The following is a 24,433-nucleotide window of genomic DNA, read 5'->3' on the forward strand; positions in this document are numbered from 1 at the left end:
TCCCATGTCTACGACTCTGCCAAGTAGCAGAAAACACAGGTCTGGAGGAGGCTGAGTGAAAGCAGCAGAGGTGTGTTCTAGAGACCAGGCTTGCTGCAAGCACGGGAGCACCTTACACATACACGTACCATGGGTCCTCACCCTCAACTCTGTCATCTCCTTGCAAGCACATATTCTTCTTTTCAGCAGGTTTCTAAATAAGTGCCTGGACTGGGCTGTGCTTCCTGTTCTAAGGCAAGGCCATTCTGTCTGGCCGGTGCTGCCTTTTGGGAAAGCAGAACAGGTTACTGCCCGTGGTTGACCTTGACATTCAGGGTCTTCTGGATCAGGGCTATGGTGGTATTTCTCCACTATGCTGCCAAACATCACGAACAACTGGTTTGCTTTCACTTTAAAGGCACTGTGATGTGATTCCTGCAGTGCACCAGCTTTCCCTCTTTTTGTTGACCCCTAGAAGCTCAGCCTACTCAGAAGCTAAGATCTTACAGTACCCATGCTTCTATTTTCCTGTGACCTGAGCCCACTTTTCTGCCTTGATTTTTCCTTTGTCATGATTTATCTACTTATTTTGAGTCTCCTCATTTGGAGCTTTTTAGATGCCAGTCCAAAGCCTTCGGTGACTTGAAAAGCTTTACAGACTATAAAGGGTGGAGGAAGGAAGAAATGAAGCTCCAGAGACCGATTCATGTTATCTCCCGAGAGGTCCAACACCTGGGTTCCCGGGGGCTCTGAAAGCCCTGCATTTACCTGTGGGAAATCCCCGTGTCCAAACATGGAGGCAAGGTGAGCTGCCTTCTCCTTAATGTTCTTTTTGTGAAATTCCCTGTTGGCCAAGTTCTGAGCCCTTTTCTGCAGCCAAGGCAAGAAAGGAGAAAGAAAAAAGAGACAGTGACAGGGATGGTGAGGGTTCCCTCTGGGAGAGAGGTGGAGAGGCAGCCAGGTGGGCTTGCTGCCCTCAGTACACACGGCAGGCAGGATGAGAGATGGGGAGGACCAGTCAGAGGAGGAGCCCACCCTGGGCAGGAGGAGCAAGGGAAAGGAAGGCATTCCAGACATAGGCAGGGCAGAGGCAGGGCAAAGACACGGGCAGGGCAGAGGCAGGGCGAAGAACGAAGCTTTCACCTGGAGAACCTTTTCCTCTACTTGCTGCAGCCGCCGCAGCACCCCAGAGAGGGCCAGCGCTCCCGGGCAGGTGGGAGGCAGGCTGGCGAGGTTTTCTGGCCCGCCCAGTTGCAGGTCAGACTTGGCTCGGGCTCTCCAGGGCCTGGTTGGACACTCGCCACCAGCAGACACTTGCTTTAGCTCTCGGAGCACGTGCCCTGTCACAACCACCGAGGAGAACTGGAGGAGAAGGAAAATCAAGCTTCCTTCCCTAGGAAGGCCCTCTCATGGACCCCTCCCACCACTCACTGTGAGGAATCCCCACCAGGATCAGGGACAAGGGCATGCCATGTGCCACCTTGAGTGAGATTCCAAACTAGCCTTGAGTGTTGACTTCTTACCACCTGCATCAGAATCACCTGACAGCCTCCTTAACAATACCATCTGGGGTGTTATCAATGACACCCCAGACCCCCTGAATCAGAACCTGTACTGTCCTGGTTCTCAAAGTCTAGGCCCAACCCCCAGAGAGTCAGGTTTAAGTGGTCTCGGGGTGGGTACAGAGATTGACATTTTTTAATAAGGCTCTCTAGGTGATTCTTATACACAGGGACATAAAATCACTGCACTATATCCACACGGGCCTCCTTTGACCTCCACCCCCACCCCCCCATAAGAAGCAACACAATATTTCTAATGCTGTCCAGCAGTTTTGAGTGCTGCTGTCAATAATAGTGATTCTTTTCTAATTCCAAACCCAGAGATATTAACTGGAAAAAAGCCTCAGCCCATGGAACCTGGCTGCCTCCTTGCCCACTGGGCAGATCCTTGGGGGACCTGGGGAGGTCTTCACCACATCCCAGTCTTACCCCTTCAATGGCATATGACTAACCAGCCACCCGAGCCCATTCCATCATCACTGCCACTTTTTCCCATCAATTTAGAAATCAGTCTACTCAAGAGATCTGAAAATAAGCTGAGTATCCCAGGGGTACTACACAAAATATCCTGTGTGGTGTGGTCTGTTTTTTCCTAAGCAAATAAAGCACTGAAAGCATGGTAGTTGGTCAACTGATATCGCCAACTGGCATGTATTTAAGATGCTGCATCCTTGGTTATTCTTACCTATAAGGGTGGTAACCTCAAGTTGTATCTACCTTCCCAGAGAATCTACACTCAGCCCTATGTGGGGTGCAGAGAGAGCCATGGACCCCACCCCTCTGGATCAAAGTCCCCTCTGGCTTCACCAAGACAGCGTCCACTGGAAGGAGCCCTACCTGCCTTTTCAGAGTTGGTGGTGGGCTGGGTGTGGGCTCCTCCGGCTTGGGACAGCGAGAGTTAACAGGAGGGTCAGAGGAAGAGCGCAGTATAGGCTTACCTATCCCTGAGACACGGTGCTCCTGGGAGGAGGAAGGTGAGTCCAAAAAAAAAGCAGCCACAGGAAATAGGAAGGAAAAGGTGAGTCAGACTGAGACACTTGGAGGGAGGAGAGGAGAAGAGACAGGGGGACAAAGTTTGCAGATGCTGAGCAAGCCCAGGGCTGAGCTCCGACAAGCTGTGCCCAGCTGGAAAACTTGAACTCCAGCTCTCTGTCCCCGTTATCAGCTAGTCCCATGGTCCCCTTCTCCTAGACAATGTGTGTATCCCCAGGAGGCAGTGTTTTTGGCTCAGACCGGGGCACTGAGCAGGCACTGCCAGAGCCCGTGCCAGGCCAGGGTGGCTAGTCCCAAAGTCCCTCCAGCCCATTAGATGACAGAGATGCTACAGTCCTTCTGAAGGAAGAAGGGCCTCATCAACACCTGGGGACTGCAAGGGGTCAAGCCCCCAGAAGGGCCAGTTGGGAAAACAATTCAGACAGTTAACAAATCTCAGAAACCTCCTTATAATAAAGCCTGGCTTCCTGGGGAAGGTCAGTTTTTTCAGAAGTGGCATGATCTACATCAAGACTAGAAAGATGTCTATGATTGCCTCTGAACCAAATTAACCAAGAGTTAGTCCTTCTGAGAGGGGCCTAATTCTGTCATGTGACGGATATTCTCCAAAGAAAAACTGAACCCCTTGTCCCAAGCTTTTGTAATGTGGCAGTGGTATCCCAAAGAAATTCAGGGGAGCAAATGAAACCACGCAAGTGCACACTCCAAGTCAGAGTCTGACAGAAGACAGCCAGGCCTGCAGCCTGACCCATAGCATCCCACCGTCTTCAGCCTTACACAGACCGTGGTCAGACAAACAGCCCTGCCAGCCTGACCCAAGGGAACAAGGAGAGAGGAACACCAGGGTACACTCAGGAGGTTAGTCTCCATTCCTGTAGGCCCACATGGAGCTAAGACCTGTGATTCAGTTTCCCCTGGTTTGGACAGGGTTCTCACCATGGACTTAGACCCTCAGATAGTCAGCATCTTTAAAGCTTCCTCCAGCTGCGCTATCTCAAAGATGACTGCAAACCCAGCCATGGTTGCAAAGCAAAACAAAAGCAGGGAAAGGATTTTATCTCCAATGCAAAACAGGCATCAGCAAACTACAGTCCTCTGGCCAAATCCAGCCTGCTGCCTATGTTTGTAAATAAAGTTTTATTGGCACACCGCCACATATATTTTTTTACATACTGTTCATGGCTGCCTTCATGGCTGCCTTCACAGTGACTCAGCTCTGCCATTATAGCAGAGTTGAGTCATTGTAAGAGAGATCACATCAACACTAAAGTCTAAAATACTTGCTATCCAGCCCCTTTTAAGAAAGTCTGACTCCAGATCAAGAAGAAGCTCAAGTCTTCTTTTGAGCCAGGACTGGCTGGCATACCTGAAACCCAGCACTTGCCTGACATTTGCTGGCTTCTCAGCAGGTTCTGGTCACCAGGAAGGCAAGGTCAGTGGGTGTTTGACAGGACTCACCTGCCTCAGGATTGAAGGGTTCCGTGAGCTCTCCTCGAACTTGGCCAGCAACTGACTTGCCATGGACTTGACTTTGTTCTGATTTCCACCTTCCTTAATGCCCTCTTGATTGGAGCCCAAGCTCTGGCTGGAAAAGGCCGAAGGCTGCAAAGGCCAAATCAGTGCATTTGTTGTTGGATCCGGAACCCAGATATCATGGGATAGGTCTGGGGGCTCACGACAGGGACAGTTTCCTGAAGAAGGACACCCTCTATGGTCTGAGAAAGTGAGGCAGACACAGCAGGCAACGCCCAATGGAGACAATGCTCAAAGGTGGGACATGGTTCCCCAAAGGTGGGCACAGCCAGGCTTGGGAGCCAGACAGTGTTTGAATTCTGACTTCTCTGACATTTCCTCATTTGTAAAATGGGAGCAGTAACCCACCCTCACGTAACTGTTGCAAAAATAAATTACAGTAATGAAATGATGAACAGAACAGTTTCCAAATCCATCACGTGGCTGACAGGAGGTGAAGAGTAGTAGGGATGAATGAAGCAAGAGAGGATGCCAGTGGGGCAAGGCACAGGCTCCTAGCTTCCCCTCTCTCCTCTGCACCCCACACCCAATGGCAACCAGTCCTGCCCTGTTGTTTCTATCTTTTTTAAAAAAGTTTAATTTTGAAATAATTTTAGACTGACAGAAAAGTTACAAAGACAGCACAGATAGCTTCTGCATACCACAGACGCAGCTGCACTTAACATTAACATATGGAATAATCATGGCACTGTTATCAAACTCAAGAAATTCACACTGGCATGATACCATTAACAGAACTATGGACTTGATTCAGATTGCACCAGTTTCCCACGGATGTCCTTTTAGGTTCCAGGATACAATCCAGGATCCCACACTGCATTCAATCATCATGCTTCCTCCACCTCCCCCCATCTGTAACAGTTTCTCCATCTTTCTCTGTCTTTCATGACCTTGACAATTGTGAAGGACACAGGTCAGCTATTTTGTACAAAGTCCCTCCATCTGGGTAAGACTGATGGTTGCTCATGATTAGACTAGAGTTAGGGATTTTGAAGAAGGATGTCACAGAGGTGAGGGGTCCTTCTCATTGCTTTGTTTTGGCATACATGATATCAACATGACTTGTGACTGTTTAGAGGCTGACCTTGACTGCTTGGTGATGCTGCTTTATAAAATGGAATTCCATGTAAGATTTTCTTAGCTTATCTGCTAAAAATAAAACGTTGAAACTGATCACTGTCCAGTAAATGTCTGTTCCATAGTACTGTAGATCTGCTCCCATCAGACTCAGAAATACAAATGGCTTTGTCATTTCAAGAGGGCAGTCAGTTTTCCCAAGGAGACAATGCATCTCCCTTATAGAAACAGATGTTCTCAAAACAAAGATATGTTCACTTAGAAGAAATTCATGAGAAGAGATAAGGTAAAGTCAGTTGTTTTGGGTTTGGGTTTTTTTTTGTTTTTTAAGATTCCCTAAGTGTAGCAGCCCCATGGGAAACCTGGTATGCACAGCCACTCTGAAGAGTTGGACAAACACAAATCAGAGTCACTCCCCACTTCAAAGCAGGAACTGCAACTCTGCATAGCAATCCAGTCTTGAGTGTGAATCGGGCAAGTTTACTAGGCTGGTCACTGTTTGTACAGCCCAAAGTAGGCCAGGACAGTGGGTCATGCAGACTGGCCCTTTGCAGACATTCATGTGCTCCTGAATCACTTCAAAACCAGATTTGGATTCAGTGGGTCTGGGGTGGGCCCTGAGAGTCTGCATTTTTAACCAGCTTCCAGGTGATACTGGTGCCCTGGTTCTTGGCTCACACTTCGAGTAGCAAGAATTTAGAGGAAATTATTGCTTGGTTAAATCTCACTTAAGCAAACAGCTGGCCAGGAAAATAGAGCCATTTTAGAAGAGGCAGGTGTGACCAGATTTCTTCCAACATTGACTCCTGTGCTGCCAGCAACAGAAATAGTACAAACACCCCCTCAAATAAGGCACAGATGAAAGGCAGGAGAAGACTTCCCCCCGGGAACAAAGTGTATCCAAGGGAAGCTTCTTGGGAGGAGGCGGGAGCAAATCACAGGCTCTTAGAACAGAGGCAGTGCCCCATAACTAAAGAATGGGATGTTTCTCAGCCCTGGCTTCATTCTCTCAGCTGTCGTTCTGTTCACTGGCTTCCTGCTCATATTAGATCCAAGAGCAACAGCTCTCAATCATATAAGTAAAAGAAGATTTTTTCTAAGTCCTATGAATCAAGTACAAATGTATCCTACAAATGATCCCTTGTGCCTTTTAGTCATTGTTTTGGTATCAGCCAGTAGGCTAGCTAAAGCTGTCATTCTTACAATTCACAGTCAGTATCTAGCCTTCTTTTCTGGGATTAGAATGGCTCTTTGGAATGAGGTGTGGGGCTCAATTGGTAAAGAATCCACCCGCAATGCAGGAGACCCCGATTCGATTCCTGGGTCAGGAAGATCCGCTGAAGAAGGGACAGGCTACCCACTCCAGTATTCTTGGGCTTACCTTGTGGCTTAGCTGGTAAAGAATCCGCCTGCAATATGGGAGACTTGGGTTCAATCCCTGGGTTGGGAAGATCCCCTGAAGAAGGGAAAGGCTACCTACTCAAGTATTCTGGCCTAGAGAATTCCATGGACTGTATAGTTCATGGGGTCGCAAAGAGTCGGACACGACTGAGCAACTTTCACTTTCTTTCACTTGGAATGAGGTATATATATATATCTCAGGTCTCTTTAAAGAGCTGCCTGGGGAAGCAAGAACTGGTACTCTGTTTTTCTGATCAATCTTTCAGTAGCAGGAGAGAGACTCGTGCTTGGCTTTGACAAAGTAGCCTGTAACTTTCTTCTTTCACCAGAAGGTGGCACTTGTGGGCGCTGGGACATTCGCCTTAAAGACTAATAGCACAGAAAACACATCAAGCAGAAGTGAGGACTGGGAGAATAGTGGCACTGCTGGTGCCTCTTCACTACTTACTATTAATAGTGATTGTATCTTGATTAACTGAGGTGCCAGAGACCATGATCGGCATGGTATGTGCATGCATGCGTGCTTACACATCCTCTTGTTTAATCTTTAAGATTAAAATTAAATCTTACTTAATCTTGACTCTGGCATGTAGAGAATCTTGTCATCTGCAGACTGAGAATCTTACTTCGTTTCCAACCTGGACTCCTTTTATTTCTTTTTCTTCTCTGATTGCCATGGCTAGGACTTCTAAAACTGCTGAATAATAGTGGTGAGAGTGGGCACCTTTGTCTTGTTACCTGATTTTAGAGGAAATGCTTTCAGTTTTTCACCACTGAGAATAATGTTTGCTCTGGGTTTGTCGTATATGGCCGTTATTATGTTGAGGTATGTTCCTTCTATGCCTACTAGTTAATCTTTGAAAATTCTGTAAAATGTCCTATATTTCAAATGCATCATCTGTGTTTTACAGACATGAGCCACACCCTGGGAAAGTGACATAGCTAGTGACCAGACCCGACTGTTTTCCCATCAAGCTAAGCTCGGAACCCAGCGGTTCATGAGGGGAAAGAAAGAAGGGCGGGGCGACTGCCTCGGTCAGGCGTGTGGGCTGTGGCCACTGGCTGTCAGGAAACAGGCCTTTGTGTAAACCAACACTGAGCACACGAACCTCGTCCAGGTTGCTGAAGCCCTTCCGCCTCCGCTTGTTCATGTCGTTCTCTTCGGTTCGGCTGTCCACCTGCGATGGCCAAGAAAGCATGGTGAGCTCAGGGCTGGTCAAGGGCTGCAGTGCCAGCACTGGGGATCCAACCCTGCCCACAACAGCTGCCAGCCCAGGAACAGATGGGTTGACATTACCCTGCACCATGACAAATGCTCTCAGCTCTGTTCAGGCACAGCGGAGGAAGCCTCCCTCCGTCTCAGGAGCCAGGGGTTCGGTCAGAAGAGAGTGGGAATACAGATCCCCAAATCATGCCGAAACATCCCAAAGCACAAAGAATTCCTGTGACATGGGCAGTGATTGTCACCTTTCAGTGATCTTGGACTCAGAGCGATCACAGCCAGGCCTGCTGATGCTGCCCTGAGGATATCACCTCCTATGAAGAGATGCCACTGGCTCCCCTCACAGGCACGGCTTCTCAGGACTCAGATCAGCCATCCAGGAATCTGATGGCAAATTACTTCTGCCATTTAGTCCCACTGCAGCTACCGGTAAATGGTACTGTGTTAACTTCAAAGCAGCATTGGATATAGCATGAAAACTATGTTGACCATATAGCTCAGCTTGCCCAGGACATTTTGATATATTGCTTTCCCCCCAGGCATAATTAGGAATAATATCCTCTTTTTTTTTTTTTTTTTGTTATGGACCATTTAAAAAGTCTTTATTGAATTCGGTACAATATTGTTTCTGTTCTATGTTTTGTTTTTTTAGCTGTGAGGCATATGGGATCTTGGCTCCCCAAGCAGGGATCGAACCTGGCCCCCTGCACTAGAAGGCAAAGTCTTAACCACTGACCACCAGGGAAGTCCCACATTATCAAAAGTACCCTGGTTTAGACAACAAATTGCATGGCTGTCCTATTGATAACCCCTTACAGTCAACTCTGCTTCTCAGATCTGGACATTTAAATCCAGAGACCCCCTTCTACCTCAGTCCATTGCATGATGCCTGCAAGGGCCACCCAAGGGCACACCTGTGGTCTGGCTTTTCTACTTAAGGGAAGCAGTGGGACTGTACAAATTGAGCTGATGCTGCCAACTGGGATGGGGCTGCAGGCTGGATTTAGTTCCTCCCCTTACCCCCAACCCTCTCCTTAATACTGGGGTTAGACCTCCAGCTGGGACCTTCCCCATATGGCCAGCCCACTGAGAACCATGGAGCCATTCCCACTGACTATGCCTCCCTCCCCATGGGAGACTCTGACCCCCTCAGAGGGGCCCTCCCGTAACAAAGTGTGAAAAGTGTGTTAGTTACCCACGGACTGTAGCCCGCCAGGCTTCTCTGTCCATGGGATTTCCCAGGCAAGAATACTGGAGTGGGTTGCCATTTCCTTCTCCAGGGGATCTTCCTGACCCAGGGGTCAAACTCTTGTCTCTTATGTCTCCTGCATTGGCAGGCGGATTCTTTACCATCTAAGCCATCAGGGAAGGCCAGATTAAAGCTCAGCCTCTGTTCACACTGGATGCACCTGAAAGGGCTGCTGGCCTCTCTCTCCCCTCAAACCCAGGCTGCAGCCCAATCAGCACCACACGTCCTCACCTTGCCCCATTCCAGAGGACCCTTTACCTCCCGGGTGTTGTAAATGAACAGGAGTGATCAGAGCCCTCAACACACAGTCTAGTCTGTACCCACTTGCTCTCACAGGCAAGCACCTGCTCCCCCTGGTCTTACACTCCCCACCACCTCTGCCCCTCCTCCTATTTACCAGCAACTTAAAAAAATTTTAAAACAAGATCAACCACAGTTTAGTCATTGATATTTGTTCAAAAATGTGACCCTTCCCTTGCTCGGGCAGCACAAAACAACAGATCAAAGGGCCTCACCTTCCCTTCAACATTTTCCTCAGCTTCTAACAAATCATTTTTCTGTGAATGGAAATAATTTCAACCCAAATGTTTGGGCAAACACCAAGAGAAACAGATGACCTTATTTACAGCGTCGGGTTCTAGAGGCTTAGGCTGTTTAGGCGCCCGGCTCCACAGCCTGTGAGCGCTGCACTGGCCCCGAGAGGAGCCTGTGAAAGTACAGGATGTCCTCCTCACAAGAACACTTCAGGCATCATCTTCCACCTTTAATGAGGACTGGTTTTTCCCTCAAAGAGCAACATATCTTACTCTCTGGGTGTGATTGGTCCAACAATCAGAGCCTGCATGGATCCAAACTCAGTACATTAGTGGCAGGTGCACAGAACACATTCCTGGGGGATTGTACCCAGCAGGAGGACCTAAGAAGACCCCCAAATCCTTCAGGGGGGAGAGGGGAAGTGGATGGCGGGGGGCAACCTCAGTTCCCCTGATTCAGCTTCACCCACAGGACAATAAAATGCAGTCTATATGGAAAGGTTAGCCACACACAGACCCAAAGGGTCTCTGCTCTTCCAATTGGATTTATCATGAAAGCACTTATGCTCAACTAAGAGCTAAGTTAAAACACAAAGCTTGAGAAAACACAAACCTGGAGTTTTATCTAATTTTTCTTATCTGTACATCTCTATTTAGGAGCCAAAAAATGCCTCCATATTCCCCTCTCTTTGAACTCTATTTTGCACCATAGAGAACTGGGGTACAAGGCAGAAGAAAGTAGTTATTGTGCCCAGAGACAGCATGAGATTAAACAAATAACTTGCTGCCTTTCCCATAAATTTTTCCTGTCCTTTCACCCTAAGACACTTTCTTATCATGATTTCCCAATGATTTGAAAGAGTCTATATATCAAAAGACATTTATTAAACTACTTGATGATCTCCATTTTAAAAAATAGACATACAGCTACCAAGCTCATCATTTATTTGACCAGCACAAAATATTCATATTCCCATACGATCTGACTTAAGGTGATTTTACCCTAAACAGACCAACTTTATATTTAGTTATCCAATGAACCCTAATCCTGGAGAAATTCAGACCAAGGTCATAGGAAGAGAGACTGGCCATTGTAGGCAGTGGCCTGTCTGAGAGTACAGTGGCCACCATGATATTTAGAAAGATGGCCAGTGATACTGGCAAGAGAGCTCTCCCCTCCGTGGCAGAGCAGCAAGGAGCCAGGGGTTCAAGTTCTGACTTGAATTACTTTCCAGCTAAGTGAGCTTAGGAAAATCACCCAACTTTTCTGACTTTAGTTTCCTCACTTCTAAGATCCTATACTGTCTAGGTCATAAATAAGCTATTATAAGGATGAATACAATCATGTATATAAGACACTTCTTCTGTGTAGTGCTGTATAAGTGTTAGACGTTTGAAGTTAGGTCAGTGCTCTTCATAGAATTAGAAAATCTGAATTCTAGTCTGGCTTTGACATTTACCCACCTATATGGCATCACAATATAATCACCCTAAGACCAAGTCTCCCCATCTCTAAAAGTGGGATGAGAATAGGTCCCTTGACTTCCTCAAAACCTAACAAGAGCAAATGAGCTATCTACAGCACTGCTGTGTGGACTGAACAATGCTGGACCCATCATGGTTGCAGTACATAAGCCAGTGGCCAACTCAGCTAGTTAGTTCTTCCCTTTTCAGAAAATGAGCATCTTTGTTTAGTCAGCACTCCTAAAGGACAGGTCAGGAACCATCATGTACAGAGCCCTTTTCATGTGCCAGAGAAGGAGCTCAAATGTGCAGCTCACATCGGTTCAACGTTGTCTTCACAGCAATGCAATGTTTATTATTACATTACATTTTGCAGCCAAGCAAAGAAACTTAGAGAGGATCGAATGTGTGCTGAATCCCCGGCAGACCAAAATACGCAGTTGTTGGCCTGGCTTTAAAGTGCATCCTCATTCTATAAGTCAGGGCAGAATCCCAGGCTGCGGTAACAGAGAGGACAGGAGTGACCACCGTCCACAGAGACCTGCAGACCACAGGTGCCCAGGGTGGTGTGTGGGTGGATACGCTGCTCAGGGCCTACACTGGCCAAGCAGGGCAGCATCAGGACCCAGGGTTCTTGACTCCCTAAGTCGTCTTCAAGTCTCTGAACTGAGAAGTGCGAAAAACCTAGTGGGAGTTTTGGCTGCTGAGGGGGTGGTTCTGTGAGCACAGCTGGAGAAGGGGAGTGAGAGGAACTTAGGAAGCTGCACTGGAAGGTCAGCTCCTGCTAGCAGGGACCTTGGCCCTCTTGTTCATTGCTGTGCCCCAGCAATGAGAACTTGGCATAAAATGGGGACTTAGTAAATCTTGGTTGAATAAATGGGCGGATGGAGGAGGGACTTTCTTACATAATGGCCCCTGAATCTTTGGAAAGTGTCTGTGGAGGAGGGTCAAGGAGAAGGGCTAGAAGGGCCCCTCCCACCCCCGGCTCAGACCAGACACTGATCTGAATCATGCTTTGTGAACCCCACTCCACCAGGGACCAGCAGTAGAGGAGGACCTGGGTCAGAATCAGCCAACAGACCAGGATAAATCCTGGGGCCACTGACCTGGCTGCTAGGATGGGATTTCCAGGGACAAATGACAAGTTCTGTGTTGCTGTGTCCCTCAAGGAATGGGTTCAGAATGGGGAAAACAAAGACCAAACACCTTGACTATGTCTGTCATATGTATTGTGACTGAAGAGGCCATAAATCCAGGCATTACCTACGTGGGGTCAGATGAGAAAAGCATAGACAGGTAGTGTGTGCATGTGTATATATACATCCACATGCGCACACAGGATAAAGATCACATATGTGTGTTCAGATTTCACCTATGAGTATGGTGACAAGTGTGTGTACATGGCCATATGTACACACAGAAGGACAGAGACCACATATGTATGTGCACATATGTGTGAGCATGGTGACAAGAGCTCTGGGTCTCCAGGAACTGTCCCACACCACTAGGTTGCTAGACGCTGATCGGGACAGAGGCAGATCTGCAGAAGTAGACCAAGGGCCTTTTAAGAGAAAACGGAATCCCCAACTCTTCTCCTTCTCCCCAGGCGTGGGCCATCCAGTCTTCAGAGATAACTAGCCCCAGTTGGTTACCACTCACCAGAGGTACAGCACTCTTGGCATGGGATGAGAAAGTCATTCTCTCTAAAATAAGTTCCTGGATGGAGGAAAAGCCTTCGGTTTTGCCCAAAGTTGTTGTCTTTTGCTGGAATTTGGATATTATCAGGAAAACAAGATTAGGGAGAAAAGAAGAATTTAACACCAACATCAAAAACCAGGAGGGAGGGAGAGTGTTAGCCTGGCTCAGGAGAGAAACAAAGAGTCCGCTTCAGATTAAGACACCACATGTGAACAAATGTGGGCGGCTCAACCCCTGTATCAAGATGCTCCTCTGAAGTTAGTAAGGAGGGAGGACGGGCAGGGAGGGATGGGGGAGGGGGAGGGGAATACAGATGCACCTATATGTACAGATTGTGTGTTCGAGCCCTGGTGTAGAAAATCACGCAAGAACAGCCTAGCCTGCATCTCCAGTCTGTAACGGCACATGTACCAGGGCAGTGAAGACTACGTGTTTAATTGCACTGACATCTTCTGGGTTTAACTGTGGGGGAGCCCCATGTATATGTACAGTATTCAGTCTCCCGTGTAGACCTCCGTTGTGTGTGTTCAGCGGCAACCTGGAGTGGACTCAGTACCCCTCGCTTGTGAGACATGTTAAGACCAAAGAGCATTGCAAACAGGTATCTCCAAGCCAAAAGAGGATCCAGACATATGACACAAGATAAAAAGGGGAGAAGGTACTTTGCATGTGGTCTGACCATTGCACTGGAGTTGAATGGCAGACAGTATATGCTGGGGTGTTTCAGTACCAGGGCAGAATGTGACTCAGTGGCCTTATAAACCCACCAACCTGCCTAGAGGAAGCATTCAATCTGTTTGAGGAGAAAGGGCGGGACAACAAATACCCACACCAGGCACTTACTTCAATGACCTGACCTCCCTACCTATCTGAGGAGCAGGACAAACTTCAGATGTTAAATGCGGCCGTGGGAGGGAATCAGATGTGTGGATTTCAAGTGCTCTCAAGATGCGCAGCCAAGAAGCACACTCTGGAGGTGGGCCAAAACCAGCCAGGGCTGGGCCAGGCAGAGCCCACACATCCCCACTTCATTTGCTCCCAGAGCCAGGGCAAAGTGGAGCAAGGCTCCAGCAAGCCCTCGGAGAGCCTGGCTGACGGCCGACTTTTGACCATTCCCACCTCCTGAGCCAGAGTTGGCCAGGCTGTTTCAATTCGGTCACTCTGTAAACAGAGGTGTGGTGAGTGAAAGGTTTAAACATTCCTCTCCAGTTCCCAGCTGTGGGTTAAGTGGTGGGAGAAGTCGGGTGAATGGAGAAGAGTGGTAAGTGTCTGGCTCAGAGAGCTTCCAGAGGGACTGCACTGGCTTGTCTGGGATGGAGTAGCCCAAAATAGGGGGTCCTCGGTCATCAGAGGAAAAGTAGCTGGGCTGGGTTGGGACAAGCCGAAAACTGGGCTCCAGAAAACATCTTTCACTCAGTGTGACGTATGATGGGTTACAGTGCCTCCCACAGAGCCTCTGAGTGGAGCAGCTCGGGGAGCAGAGGGGGACAGGGCAGTAGGGAAAGCTGCTCTGCTTACACCTGAGCTGACCCATTCACCCTCCCTCCCCAGACCCCCAACTTGTCCCCTCCTACAGACAGGGCCTGCAGAGAACTAAGTACCCGGCTCCTGAAGTCAGCACAACCACTGCTACATTCCAGGGAACACAGCCCACAGTGGAAAAAGTGACCACTGATCACACAGCCCAGGGAAAGACAGGAGGCCACACGGCCCGAGCTCCACCCTGGGCAGAGGGGCCGGCAGGACAAGGCGTGACTGGCCAGCAGTTAAGAGCCTGTCGACAATCCAGAGACACAGAGATGTCTGCAGAAGCCTGCAATCCTCTGCTGGTGAAGGCGGGGGAAAGTAAGCTCAGCACACACCCTTGCAGCTTAATGTCTCTGAGTCTCCACATTTTATCTATAAAATGGGGCACGTCAATCAAAGCAACTTGTATTATACCTTCCATGGATATGTAGCCATTCATATAAAATTATAATTTCTTGGACTCCCTGGTGGGACAGTGGAGAAGAATCCGCCTACCAGTGTAGGAGACACAGGTTTGATCCCTAGTCCGGGAAGATTCCACATGTTGCAGAACAACTAAGCCCATGCTCCACAGCTACTGAGTCCTCATGATCTAGAGCCCATGCTCTGCAACAAGAGAAGCCTGAGCACCACGACAAAAAGCACCACAACCCCACTCTCCACAACTAGAGAAAGTCCACATGTAGTAATGACAACACAGCACAACCAAAAATAAATAATTTTTAAAAAATTGTAATTTCTCACTAGGCCTGTGGGTTTCCAAATTATGTACCAAGGCACTCCCAAGCCACCATAGTAAATTCACAGAGGAGCTGCAGGATATTTTAAATTTTCTAGGGAAGCATGGTGATGCTTTTCACACACCTTGCAAAACACCCCTACCAAGTTATTATATTTGGATGTAAATACTTAACAAATGAAACTTTCAGGTATTTCTTTTGATCTAGGAGCAGTGTGAAAAAAGTGACGAAGACGTGAAAGGTGCCATTGAGTCAGGAACGTTTGGGAACCTCTTTATTAGGCTCTGAACTCCTCAAAGGCAAAGGCCCATTTATTAATGATCTCTGTATATCTGCTCCCCTCAAAAACAAAACATTCAGCTTTAAAGTTGGCATGAAGTAGGGCCCAATAGACATTTGTTGAATGAATAAATTAAAAAAAAAAAAAAGAATGGAACAGAATGTGTAAATGTAGCCTCTTCATCTACCGCTGCTACTAAATAGCCATCATGCTCCTGATGTAAACTGCTGAGCAAAGTGAGATATCATCGCCTCTTCCCTGCTTAGGAGGCAGAGCTAATCTGCTTTACTTTAAAAAATACTCACTGGCGTGTCCTCTTCACTCTTTACCCTGCTCTTCCTATAACCACACTGAAGGCTTTGAAGCTGGCTACCTGGTGCAAGGGAAGTTGACTGAGTTCTACTCACGTCTTCCATGAGCGCTCGATCTGTGTAATTTATGAGCACAAACAGACCCAGCCAGCGGCATTTCCCTTCTCCTCACCCCATCCACATGCAAAGAGAGATTAAACAACCTCAGACTGAAACTTACTCGCGGAGTCCTCTTCCTCGGAAACGTGAGGTTGAGATAGTGATGAGGAATGGTTGACTTGGCCAAGCCGAGGTCGGCATTCTCTTCATAGTTTTTACGCCAAGAATCTGTTAGGAAATAAAAGTAAGACTGAGATTCAGATCCTGCCACTGCTCTCCCAGAGTTCAGGGGGTGTCGCTGAGACAAAGTCCCTCCAAAGTAACTCCCTCACTCCCAACTGAAGCTGTCAGTGGCCTGTGTAGGGGGCTGGTGCCACTCTGTCAGTGACCTCCTGGTGACAAGGGCAGGTGCAGACCAGCCCCATGTGACACCTGCCACACAGGACCCACTTACACACACAGAAAGTGTTAGTCACTCAGGTGTGTCCGACTCTTTGCGACCCCATTGACTGTAGCCTGCCAGGCTCCTCCATCCATGGTATTTCCCAGGTGAGAATACTGGAGTGGATTGCCATTCCCTTCTCCCGGGGAATAGAACCCAGGCACAGGGTCCACCCCTATTTAGGCTCAAAGGCAAAGGGAGGGCAGGGGTCAGCCCCAGAACAGAGGCCACCAGTGTGAAGAGCAGCGAGATGTAGGTAAAGAGCAGAGACGGCTCAGGGGCAGGGAAAGCCTCGTCCAAAAGCAGGTCCTTACCCACAGGCCTCAGAGGGGTGCCCCGGAAGAGCTCGTAGAACTTGGAGAGGTACATGACCATACTGAGCTTGTCGGGCTCCTGGGCCGATGCCATCTCTTTGCCTGTGGTCACTGGGGGGATGCCAAACTCTCGCTCCGCCACGTCAAATGCCAGCTGGTTGTTCTCCACAGCATCGTCTTCGTTCAAAGAGTCAAAGTTGCTGGAGAATCAGAATGAAGTGAAGTTCAAGGAGAGGATGGAGAGGGGTGAAGAGTTGAACAACCTCAGCCATAAGGAGCACTGCAGGGGACACTGTTCCCACTCGGATCCCTCCACCACCACCCTCGACCCCTAAGCAGGGCGAGGCCAGAAGAAGTAAATCCCGTTCTCACTCAGGGAGGGACCAAATCAGATCTGGGCCATGAGAATGTCACTGGGCTGAAAACATAAGAAAATGATTGGAAAATCTATGAGCTATTTTATTTTTAAGTAGTTCCCTTATATTCTTTTCCTTTTAATTACAAAACTAATATGAGCTTCTTGTAAATAAAGGATCAAGTTATATAAAGTAACAAGTGAGAGCCCTGTCCCTTCCTTGAGGTGACCTCAATTGTTAAAGGTACCAGTTGGGAACCTTTACTAGGTTGCCATCCAGCCTTCTGGACAAATTTGCTCATGGGTGTGAGGTTACACTATAGTTGATTTAAAAACAACAGAATGGACATATAGTGCTTTTGACACCATAACGCGTTTACACAAACATAATCCAAACTTCCTAATGACCTTGCTATTATTCCCAATTTATAGATGAAGAAGCAAACTCAGAGAAGATAAGGGGCCTGCCCAACAGTATACAGCTAAAAGATCTGAGTCTCAAATCTAATTCTTTCAGCTGTAAAACCTCAAATCAGTCCCCAGAATTAAGTCTTGCCCCTAAGTCCTCTCTTGAGGCTAGAACTTGAAGGTACAAATGCTCAAATTTCCCAAAAGAAGAGGGTTCGGAATATAAGTGCAATCAATTTGTGTATCTGAGCCACTTTAGCTCCTCACAGATCAGACAAGCTACAGGCAAAGTAACCAGTGCAAAGGGAAAAGAGTAAACTGAAGAAAAAACTCAAATCCAAACTGTGTGATGAGAATACTGAACCAAGGATTCTGCATGTAAAACAGCCCTGATCTCCCTTGTCTCCAGAGTCCCCTGGAGAAGTGAGGAGCTTGCCAGCTCCAACAGGGCCCCAGACTCACATCAGGTCAGGCCGGAAGCGGTGGATGATGGCACACAGGGCCAGGCCACTCCGCCAGGACGTGGTCAGGTCGGTGACACTGACATGCTGGTAGCCCTCGGTCTGCTGCTGGCACCAGGTTAAGAGCTTGCTGGGCCGGATGTCCGACTCTGCAGCAGGAGGAGATGGGTAGTGGTGAAGTGCTTTGCAGAAATCTCAGCAGCTACCCTGGGGACCCCCTCCATCTGCCACCATGGGTGGGGACCAGGAGGAAGAGTATGGAAGTGAGGTGCTGTGGGCACAGGTGCAGCCTGAGGGGGTCCTGTTGAGAGCATGAAGGATGCTGGGACAGGAAGCATGGTCTCTTTCAGTAAAGAGTCCCTAAGACCCCTACTCGGTCCAGGTCCTGGTTAGAGGTCAGGAACACAGAGGTAAAGAAGACATGGACACTGTCAACAGCATGTTTATCCTGTGGGGAAGACAGATGCAGAAGTGGGTGACAATGATGGAGAAACCCGATGCCAGGGGAGCAGGTTTGCTAGAGTCTGGCAGTGCCAGGGAATTCACCAAAGAACGAATCATGGAGGAGGTACATATGAGCTGCTTCTAGAAGAGTGTCTAAGACAGAAGGAGATCTCCAGGGAAGAGACAAGGACTGTGATATGGCAAAGAATCTAGAAAAAGCTGCCATGTTATGTGAAATGGTTTATCAAAGGGCCAGTAGCAGTGGGGCATGTGAATGTGGAGGGCAGAGAGGAGTGGCAGGCAGAACACAAGGTCTGGGCAGCTGGTGCATCTTTAAGCAGGAAGGTGACCTGGGCACAGCTGGATGGACACTGAGAAGTTAGCCATTTAACCCTCCTTTCCTACTGCACTGAGCACCAGGCCCCGGAAGACCAGTAAAAGAGCGAAGCACATGGAGCTTGTTATCTAACTGAGGAGTCAAGACTCCTCAGACTGGAAACAACAGGAAAAGAAAAGCAAGTCCCAAGGAGGTCATTCCAGCTCACTTTAATGTACCAAGCACTCACCTCTACTCTATACAGTGATGCTATGGTCGGTATTGTCCTGTCCTGGTTTTACATATGAAGAAGGACAGAGATGAGAGGCACCTGGCCAAGGTCACTGGATCAGAACCAGGCCAGCTGCAGGGCCTGGGCCCCGCCTGCCTCCCAGCAGGCCTGCTCCCTGCAGAGTTGGGGTCCCAGGAAGGTCTCTTACCTCGCCTGGAGAGGCCGATGGATCTCCTCACCGAGCCCAGCCTCTCAAGAGGATACTGGTGCAGCTCCTTAGTAATGTACAAATGCTTCACCTAGGGGGAGAGGGAACACAACTGTCTGCCAGTTCTTCCCCATATTCCAGTCTCAGGGCCTCTGAACCCTTTTCCTCTCTCACTGAAGGGCACGATCTTCAGCAAGGAAACCAGCAACCTGATACAGAGCTAAGGATCTGTTATCCATCCAAATGTGGGGGAAGTCAAGTGTGAATACAGATAATTGGCTGATTTTTAAAATTCACACCATTCTTTATGCTATTGACTGAAGAGGTCAGAGTTTGTGTGACTCTAAAACAGTGAGAGAAAAAATAGACTCTAGGACCTTGGATGGAAAGGACTTGATATTTGATCAAGCAGATTATTCAAGAGAGCTATGCTCAGCAATGGGCTTCCCTGGTGGCTCAGACAATAAAGAATCTGCCTGGAGTGCAGGAGTGCATGTGCTAAGTCACTTCAGTCATGTCAGACTCTTTGTGACCCCCATGGACTGTAGCCTACCAGGCTCCTCTGTCCATGGGATTCTCCAGGCAAGAATACTGGAGTGGGTTGCCATGCCCTCTTCCAGGGGATATTCCTGACCCAGGGATCAAACACACGTCTCTCATTTATGTCTCCTGAATCAGCAAGAGGGATCTTGAGCACTAGTGCCACTTGGGAAGTCCAAATGCAGGAGACTGGGGTTCAGTCCCTGGGTCGGGAAGATTCCCTGGAGAAGGAAATGGCTACCCGATCCAGAATTCTTGTGTGGATAATTCCATGGACAAAGGAGCCTGGCGGGCTACAGTCCATGGGGTCGCAAAGAGTTGGACATGAGTGAGTGACTAACACTTTTCACTTTTCATGCTCAGCAGTGCATGTGCTCAGTGACTAAGAAACATATGTAAATACATGTACATATGTGGACACACACCTACATGTTCCAGTTCTTTCCTGTGGGGTAGAGATACTGACTTTATCCTGTGACTTTCCTAGAGAGAGGAATTGCCCCACCTTTAAGCCAAGAGGCATTGGTGACTCGGTCCCAGGACTGTGCCAAGATTTTAGGTGACCACCCCCTTCCTACCATTCAGTGCACAGTGACCCAGACAGGACTCTGGGCAAGGCCTTACCTGATGCGGCCTGACGCAGTTTGAGTTGAGGTTTGGGTACCGCGTCCCCGGGTCTAATGTATATTGCTCAAAGTTCTTGTTGATGTTCTCTGGAGTTGTTTGAGGTAACAGTCGGTAAAGACTTTCTCTGGAGGGAGGCAGAGCTGGGGTCAAACACTGCTCTTGCAACCTTGGGCCTTTGGTCCCACCCCTTCCCTCCACCTACCCCTGACCCCTGCCCCCCTTCCCCTGTTTTCAAGAGCTTCTTAGATGTGTTTGCATAACCCTTCCCAGCAGTGCCTGGCCCTCCTGGCTCCTGAGATTTACAAAGTGGGGGAGGGTCAACAGGGTCGGGAGGAAGCAGGAGGGAGCCTGGGAGGTGGTAGTGCTGGCCTCCTCCCCTGGACAGAGGGCAGGGACTCAGCTGGCAGCCCAGCGACCTGTGGTTTTGCTATAACTGCCACTCCGCCTCCTGTGGCTGCTCCCCCATGACCACAGGTCTCCACACCCAAGACCAGCAGAGGCCTGTCCCCACCCGTCAGCCCTGACTTTTCCCAGTCCACCAGCTGTCACAGCCACGTGGCCTACAGCAGGGGTCTAGGAGGAAGCCCAGGATCTCAGCAGTGGAAGAGGCCTAGGAGGTCAGAGCACACAACCCTCAACAGAGTGGGACTCAGCGCTGCAATGAAAGCTTCCCCTAGACTTCTTCTGGCTCCTTAGTGCCTCAGCAGTGCTGAGAACCCCAACTTTAGGGCTGCCCTGAAAGATGAAGATTTCTCTTTGGCATCCAAGACTTAAGAGCCTGGCCCCTAGGGAAGTAGATCATGATGGAGGTAGGTCATGATTAGGAGAAGTCCCTAAGAACTTCTCCTTAGGGACACCAAAGGTCAATCAGCCACATGTGGGAAGGCAGAGAGAGGTGGGTAGGGGCTCCAGATTTCATCCAGCCTTGCTCCCTCTCCTGCCTGAATTTTGACTCGGCCCTGCCTCCAGCTGAGGATCCTGCTGTCAGTACTCACCTTTCAGCCAGAAGCTCCAGGGGAGAAGTGCCCTGGTCCCAGCTTTTTACCATCCACGCAGTGTCAAAGGCTGCCAGGAAGCCGCGGGCACAGCCAGTGCCCATGGGCCAGAATGGCTACAAAGGACACATACAAAGTTCCAGTTGATTCCAGCGATTCCCAGCCTGCCATCCTATTCTATCCAGCACTTGGTGTTTGCCAGGCCCATGGGAGGCACTGGGAGGACAGAGAGGTGACAGGCACATCACTGGGATTCACCACAAGCACAAGGAACTGTAGCATAAAGTCTATGCAAGGGTGCTATGACATGGAGCAGCATAACTGCTTTGTGGGCTCAAAAAGGCAGAAGAAAATTCCCACCCTGGGGGAGGGAGACAGAAATAATCACAGAATACTTCATGGAAGAGGTACAATCATGCCGATTTAAAGAATGGATAGGATTCTGATCTTGATCCATTTCGGAACAGAGAGCAAAGGCTTGGTGGTAGGAAAATGACAGAGCCTGATGGAAGAACAGCCTGTCTGGTTTGGGTGTAGCAGAGAGCGTGGGAGGTGAGTGCTGAGACAGAAAGCTGGGAAGGAGGACTGGGACAGAAGCAGAGGGGGTGCTGAGAGCTTATGCAAGGAGCTTAGGTCATAGTCTGCACACCGGGATGAACAAGCATGGATTCACGAAGCTAAGTTGTAACTAAACTGTTCCATGTGCACCCAAAGCGTGGTTTGAAATTTGATGCTAACGTAGGATACATGCATCAACATTTTTTGGTCAGTGCTTACATTAAGATAAAAATTTCCCCCTCCTGAAAGCATTCATTTAATGTAAGAATGCTAGCATCTGCAGATTTTCTGGGAGGAATTTTGAGCAAAGAGGCCATGGACTTTGGGACCAACACTCCCTTCTTGCTCCTATATTAACTCTATGCTGAAAGTCCACAGAGATCCACAGACTGGAGGAAGAAGTCTCAGGATCTACAAGCTCTAAGAAGGATGGCCTGTGAAGTCCAGACCAGGGCCGCTTAATTTTGTGCTTCAACCGAGAAGCCAGCCCAGAAGAAACCAGAGGGGCAAGGGAAAGTGTTCCTGCCTGTACATAGGCAGAGTTGACGCCTCTGAATTTAGTCAAAGGGCAGGCTCTGAGGCCAGGATGGGTTAGGCAGAGTCCTGCCAATTGGCTGAGAGCCTGTCCTTCCCCTGGGCTTCAGGACAGCAGATGCTGCCAGTTAGAAAAGCAATGCGGGGATCTGTCTTCCAGCAGGAAGCAGAGGACTCCAAATGCAGGAGGTACCTCAAGCAAGCTGTCGCCCACTAGGGCTACGAGCAGCTGGTGTGACTGCCGCTCGCGCACCAAGGCCGCATTCTCGGAGGCGTACATGGAGGTGAAGTCAAACATGGCCACGTCGGGCTGCCCATAATGGTTCATGGCAAAATCTAAAGATGGAAGCTGGTAATTGGTGGCGAAGTCTGCAGCCTCGCGTGCGTAGGAAAGCAGGTTGTCCTGGTTCACATTCTCTGCACACAGCAGCATCTCTGTGTCGATATAGTCCTGGGGGAAAGAACAAGAGCACAGTGTAGCAACTTGCCCCTCACGAGGGCAAGGAGTCATATCTACTTCTTTGCAAAAGGGCTTGGAATGGATTTGCAGAAAGGCTAATTGAGACAGAACTAGAAACTTGGGGCCCAGAGAACAGAGAGGAACCAAACCAGTCATCTGGAATGTTGAGAGTTATGATTAAGCATCACATTTGGCTTTGAGCTTCCTGGCATCCAAGGCAAAAGGGAAATGAGATATGTTACAGGGCTTTCCTTATCAGAAAGAAGGAAGCATAGAAATTCCTAGGGGAGGCAATTTTTTCCTGGCACTAAATTCTAAAAGAACTGTCTGACATAGGAATTTTGACAGAGAGCAGTGTGTTGTAACGAACAGTGTAAATAATGGTCCTGCAGAAGTACAGAAGCATATGTCATATGGCTGGTTCTTATGATAACGTTCAATAAAATTAAAAGACAAAAAAGCAAGTGAGTAGGAGTGATGTTACAATGGACTAAGCTAAGCTAATGTGGTTCAGAAATGCCGGGGCTAGTGGTCAAACAAGTCCGAAAAAGAAACGAGTAATTGGCATAATTCTCAAGCTTTCTCTCTAAGATCAGTTACCCCTTTTCTCACGAGGCTAAGGATTCCTCAGGGCCCTGCTTTGCTCTTACAGTGTCAATGTTGCCCTTTCCCACTGGGAGGCAGAGAACCCTGGGCTTAGAGGACTAGGATATCCACCCTGGAGGGACACTGGCGATGATCTTTAGGACATCTCCCAGAGCCAAATCTGCTCAGAGTGTGGCTACAGAAACGAAAAGACCACCTTTCCCAAAAGGTGACACAGAAAATGCAAACCCCTTGGGGCGGGGGTGGGGTGGGGTGGGGCAAGGACTAGTGTGTAAGACTAACACGGGCCTTTCGTCAGTGAGATCAACAGGTCAAATTCCATCTCTGTTTATTGATCGCATTGATTGTAAATTTGGGCAGGTTATTGAACTTTTCTGAGTCTCTGTATTCTCATTTGTAAAATTTGAGTTTGCGAAATGAGATTAACAAAATCTACTCCATAGAACCATGTGAGAACTGAATGAGACTGTGTACATTGTTCCCTAGCCCAAGGCCTAGGAGTTGGGAAGTTTATAATGACTGAGATTCCAGTCTGTAATAAATAACAACGGCCAAACCGCAGTATGTCCTGAAGTGCATCCCAGACACCCCAAAAGTAACAGCATGAGCATTTACAAAGGTCTTCGATGGCACAGCCTCAACCACAAACAGCAACCTATTGTGGCAATTTTCCCAACAGCCATGATTTCCCCCAAATTCCAATATTTCCACATCCAAACCACATCAACTAAATTGAACCCAGCTTTGGCCCAAGAGCCCTTTGTTGGATCACAGCTGGAGCTCCTGTTACTCGCTTTCCTTTCTCATACCTATTCTTACATCACAAGATCACTCTCCTCCCTGAGGGTATGGGAGAGTGAATGGCTGCTGCTGCTGCTGCTGCTGCTGCTAAGTCGCTTCAGTCGTGTCCGACTCTGTGCGACCCCATAGACGGCAGCCCACCAGGCTCCGCCGACCCTGGGATTCTCCAGGCAAGAACACTGGAGTGGGTTGCCATTTCCTTCCCCACTGCATGAAAATAAAAATGAAAGGGAAGTCGCTCAGTCTTAGCGACCCCATGGACTGCAGCCTACCAGGCTCCTCTGTCCATGGGATTTTCCAGGCTAGAGTACTGGAGTGGGGTGCCATTGCCTTCTCCAGAGTGAATGGAGAAATCTCAAAAATATGCCCTCTTCAAAACATGCCACAAGCACCGCTATGGAGGACTGGGTGATGGATGAATGTGGACATTGTATGGTGAAGGTGGCACCCGGAGCCGATGCCAC

The 24,433-nt window shown here is 48.7% G+C and overlaps 1 protein-coding gene across 43 annotated transcripts in view; it reads right to left on the minus strand.

The window, feature by feature from the left end:
- MICAL2 (microtubule associated monooxygenase, calponin and LIM domain containing 2) overlaps window positions 1-24,433 on the minus strand; it is a 237,285-nt gene that overhangs the window by 104,902 nt on the left and 107,950 nt on the right. For 24 of the 43 annotated variants that reach the window (XM_081543115.1, XM_081543119.1, XM_081543118.1 and 21 more), the window contains 12 exons: window positions 22,296-22,553; window positions 21,011-21,126; window positions 20,013-20,139; window positions 18,849-18,939; window positions 17,650-17,797; window positions 16,425-16,624; window positions 15,790-15,896; window positions 7,655-7,723; window positions 3,993-4,136; window positions 2,379-2,501; window positions 1,123-1,341; window positions 748-849 (listed from right to left, as the gene is read on the minus strand). In XM_081543115.1, coding sequence (XP_081399241.1) covers window positions 748-849; window positions 1,123-1,341; window positions 2,379-2,501; window positions 3,993-4,136; window positions 7,655-7,723; window positions 15,790-15,896; window positions 16,425-16,624; window positions 17,650-17,797; window positions 18,849-18,939; window positions 20,013-20,139; window positions 21,011-21,126; window positions 22,296-22,553 — 1,704 coding nt within the window. The remainder of the gene's footprint in view (window positions 1-747; window positions 850-1,122; window positions 1,342-2,378; window positions 2,502-3,992; window positions 4,137-7,654; window positions 7,724-15,789; window positions 15,897-16,424; window positions 16,625-17,649; window positions 17,798-18,848; window positions 18,940-20,012; window positions 20,140-21,010; window positions 21,127-22,295; window positions 22,554-24,433) is intronic. The other 19 variants (XM_081543143.1, XM_081543130.1, XM_081543144.1 and 16 more) reach the window with 1 other exon arrangement.

This window comes from Giraffa tippelskirchi, chromosome 11, assembly GCF_054371585.1.
Source record: "Giraffa tippelskirchi isolate mGirTip1 chromosome 11, T2T-mGirTip1v1.2.pri, whole genome shotgun sequence".
Lineage (NCBI taxonomy): Eukaryota > Metazoa > Chordata > Mammalia > Artiodactyla > Giraffidae > Giraffa > Giraffa tippelskirchi.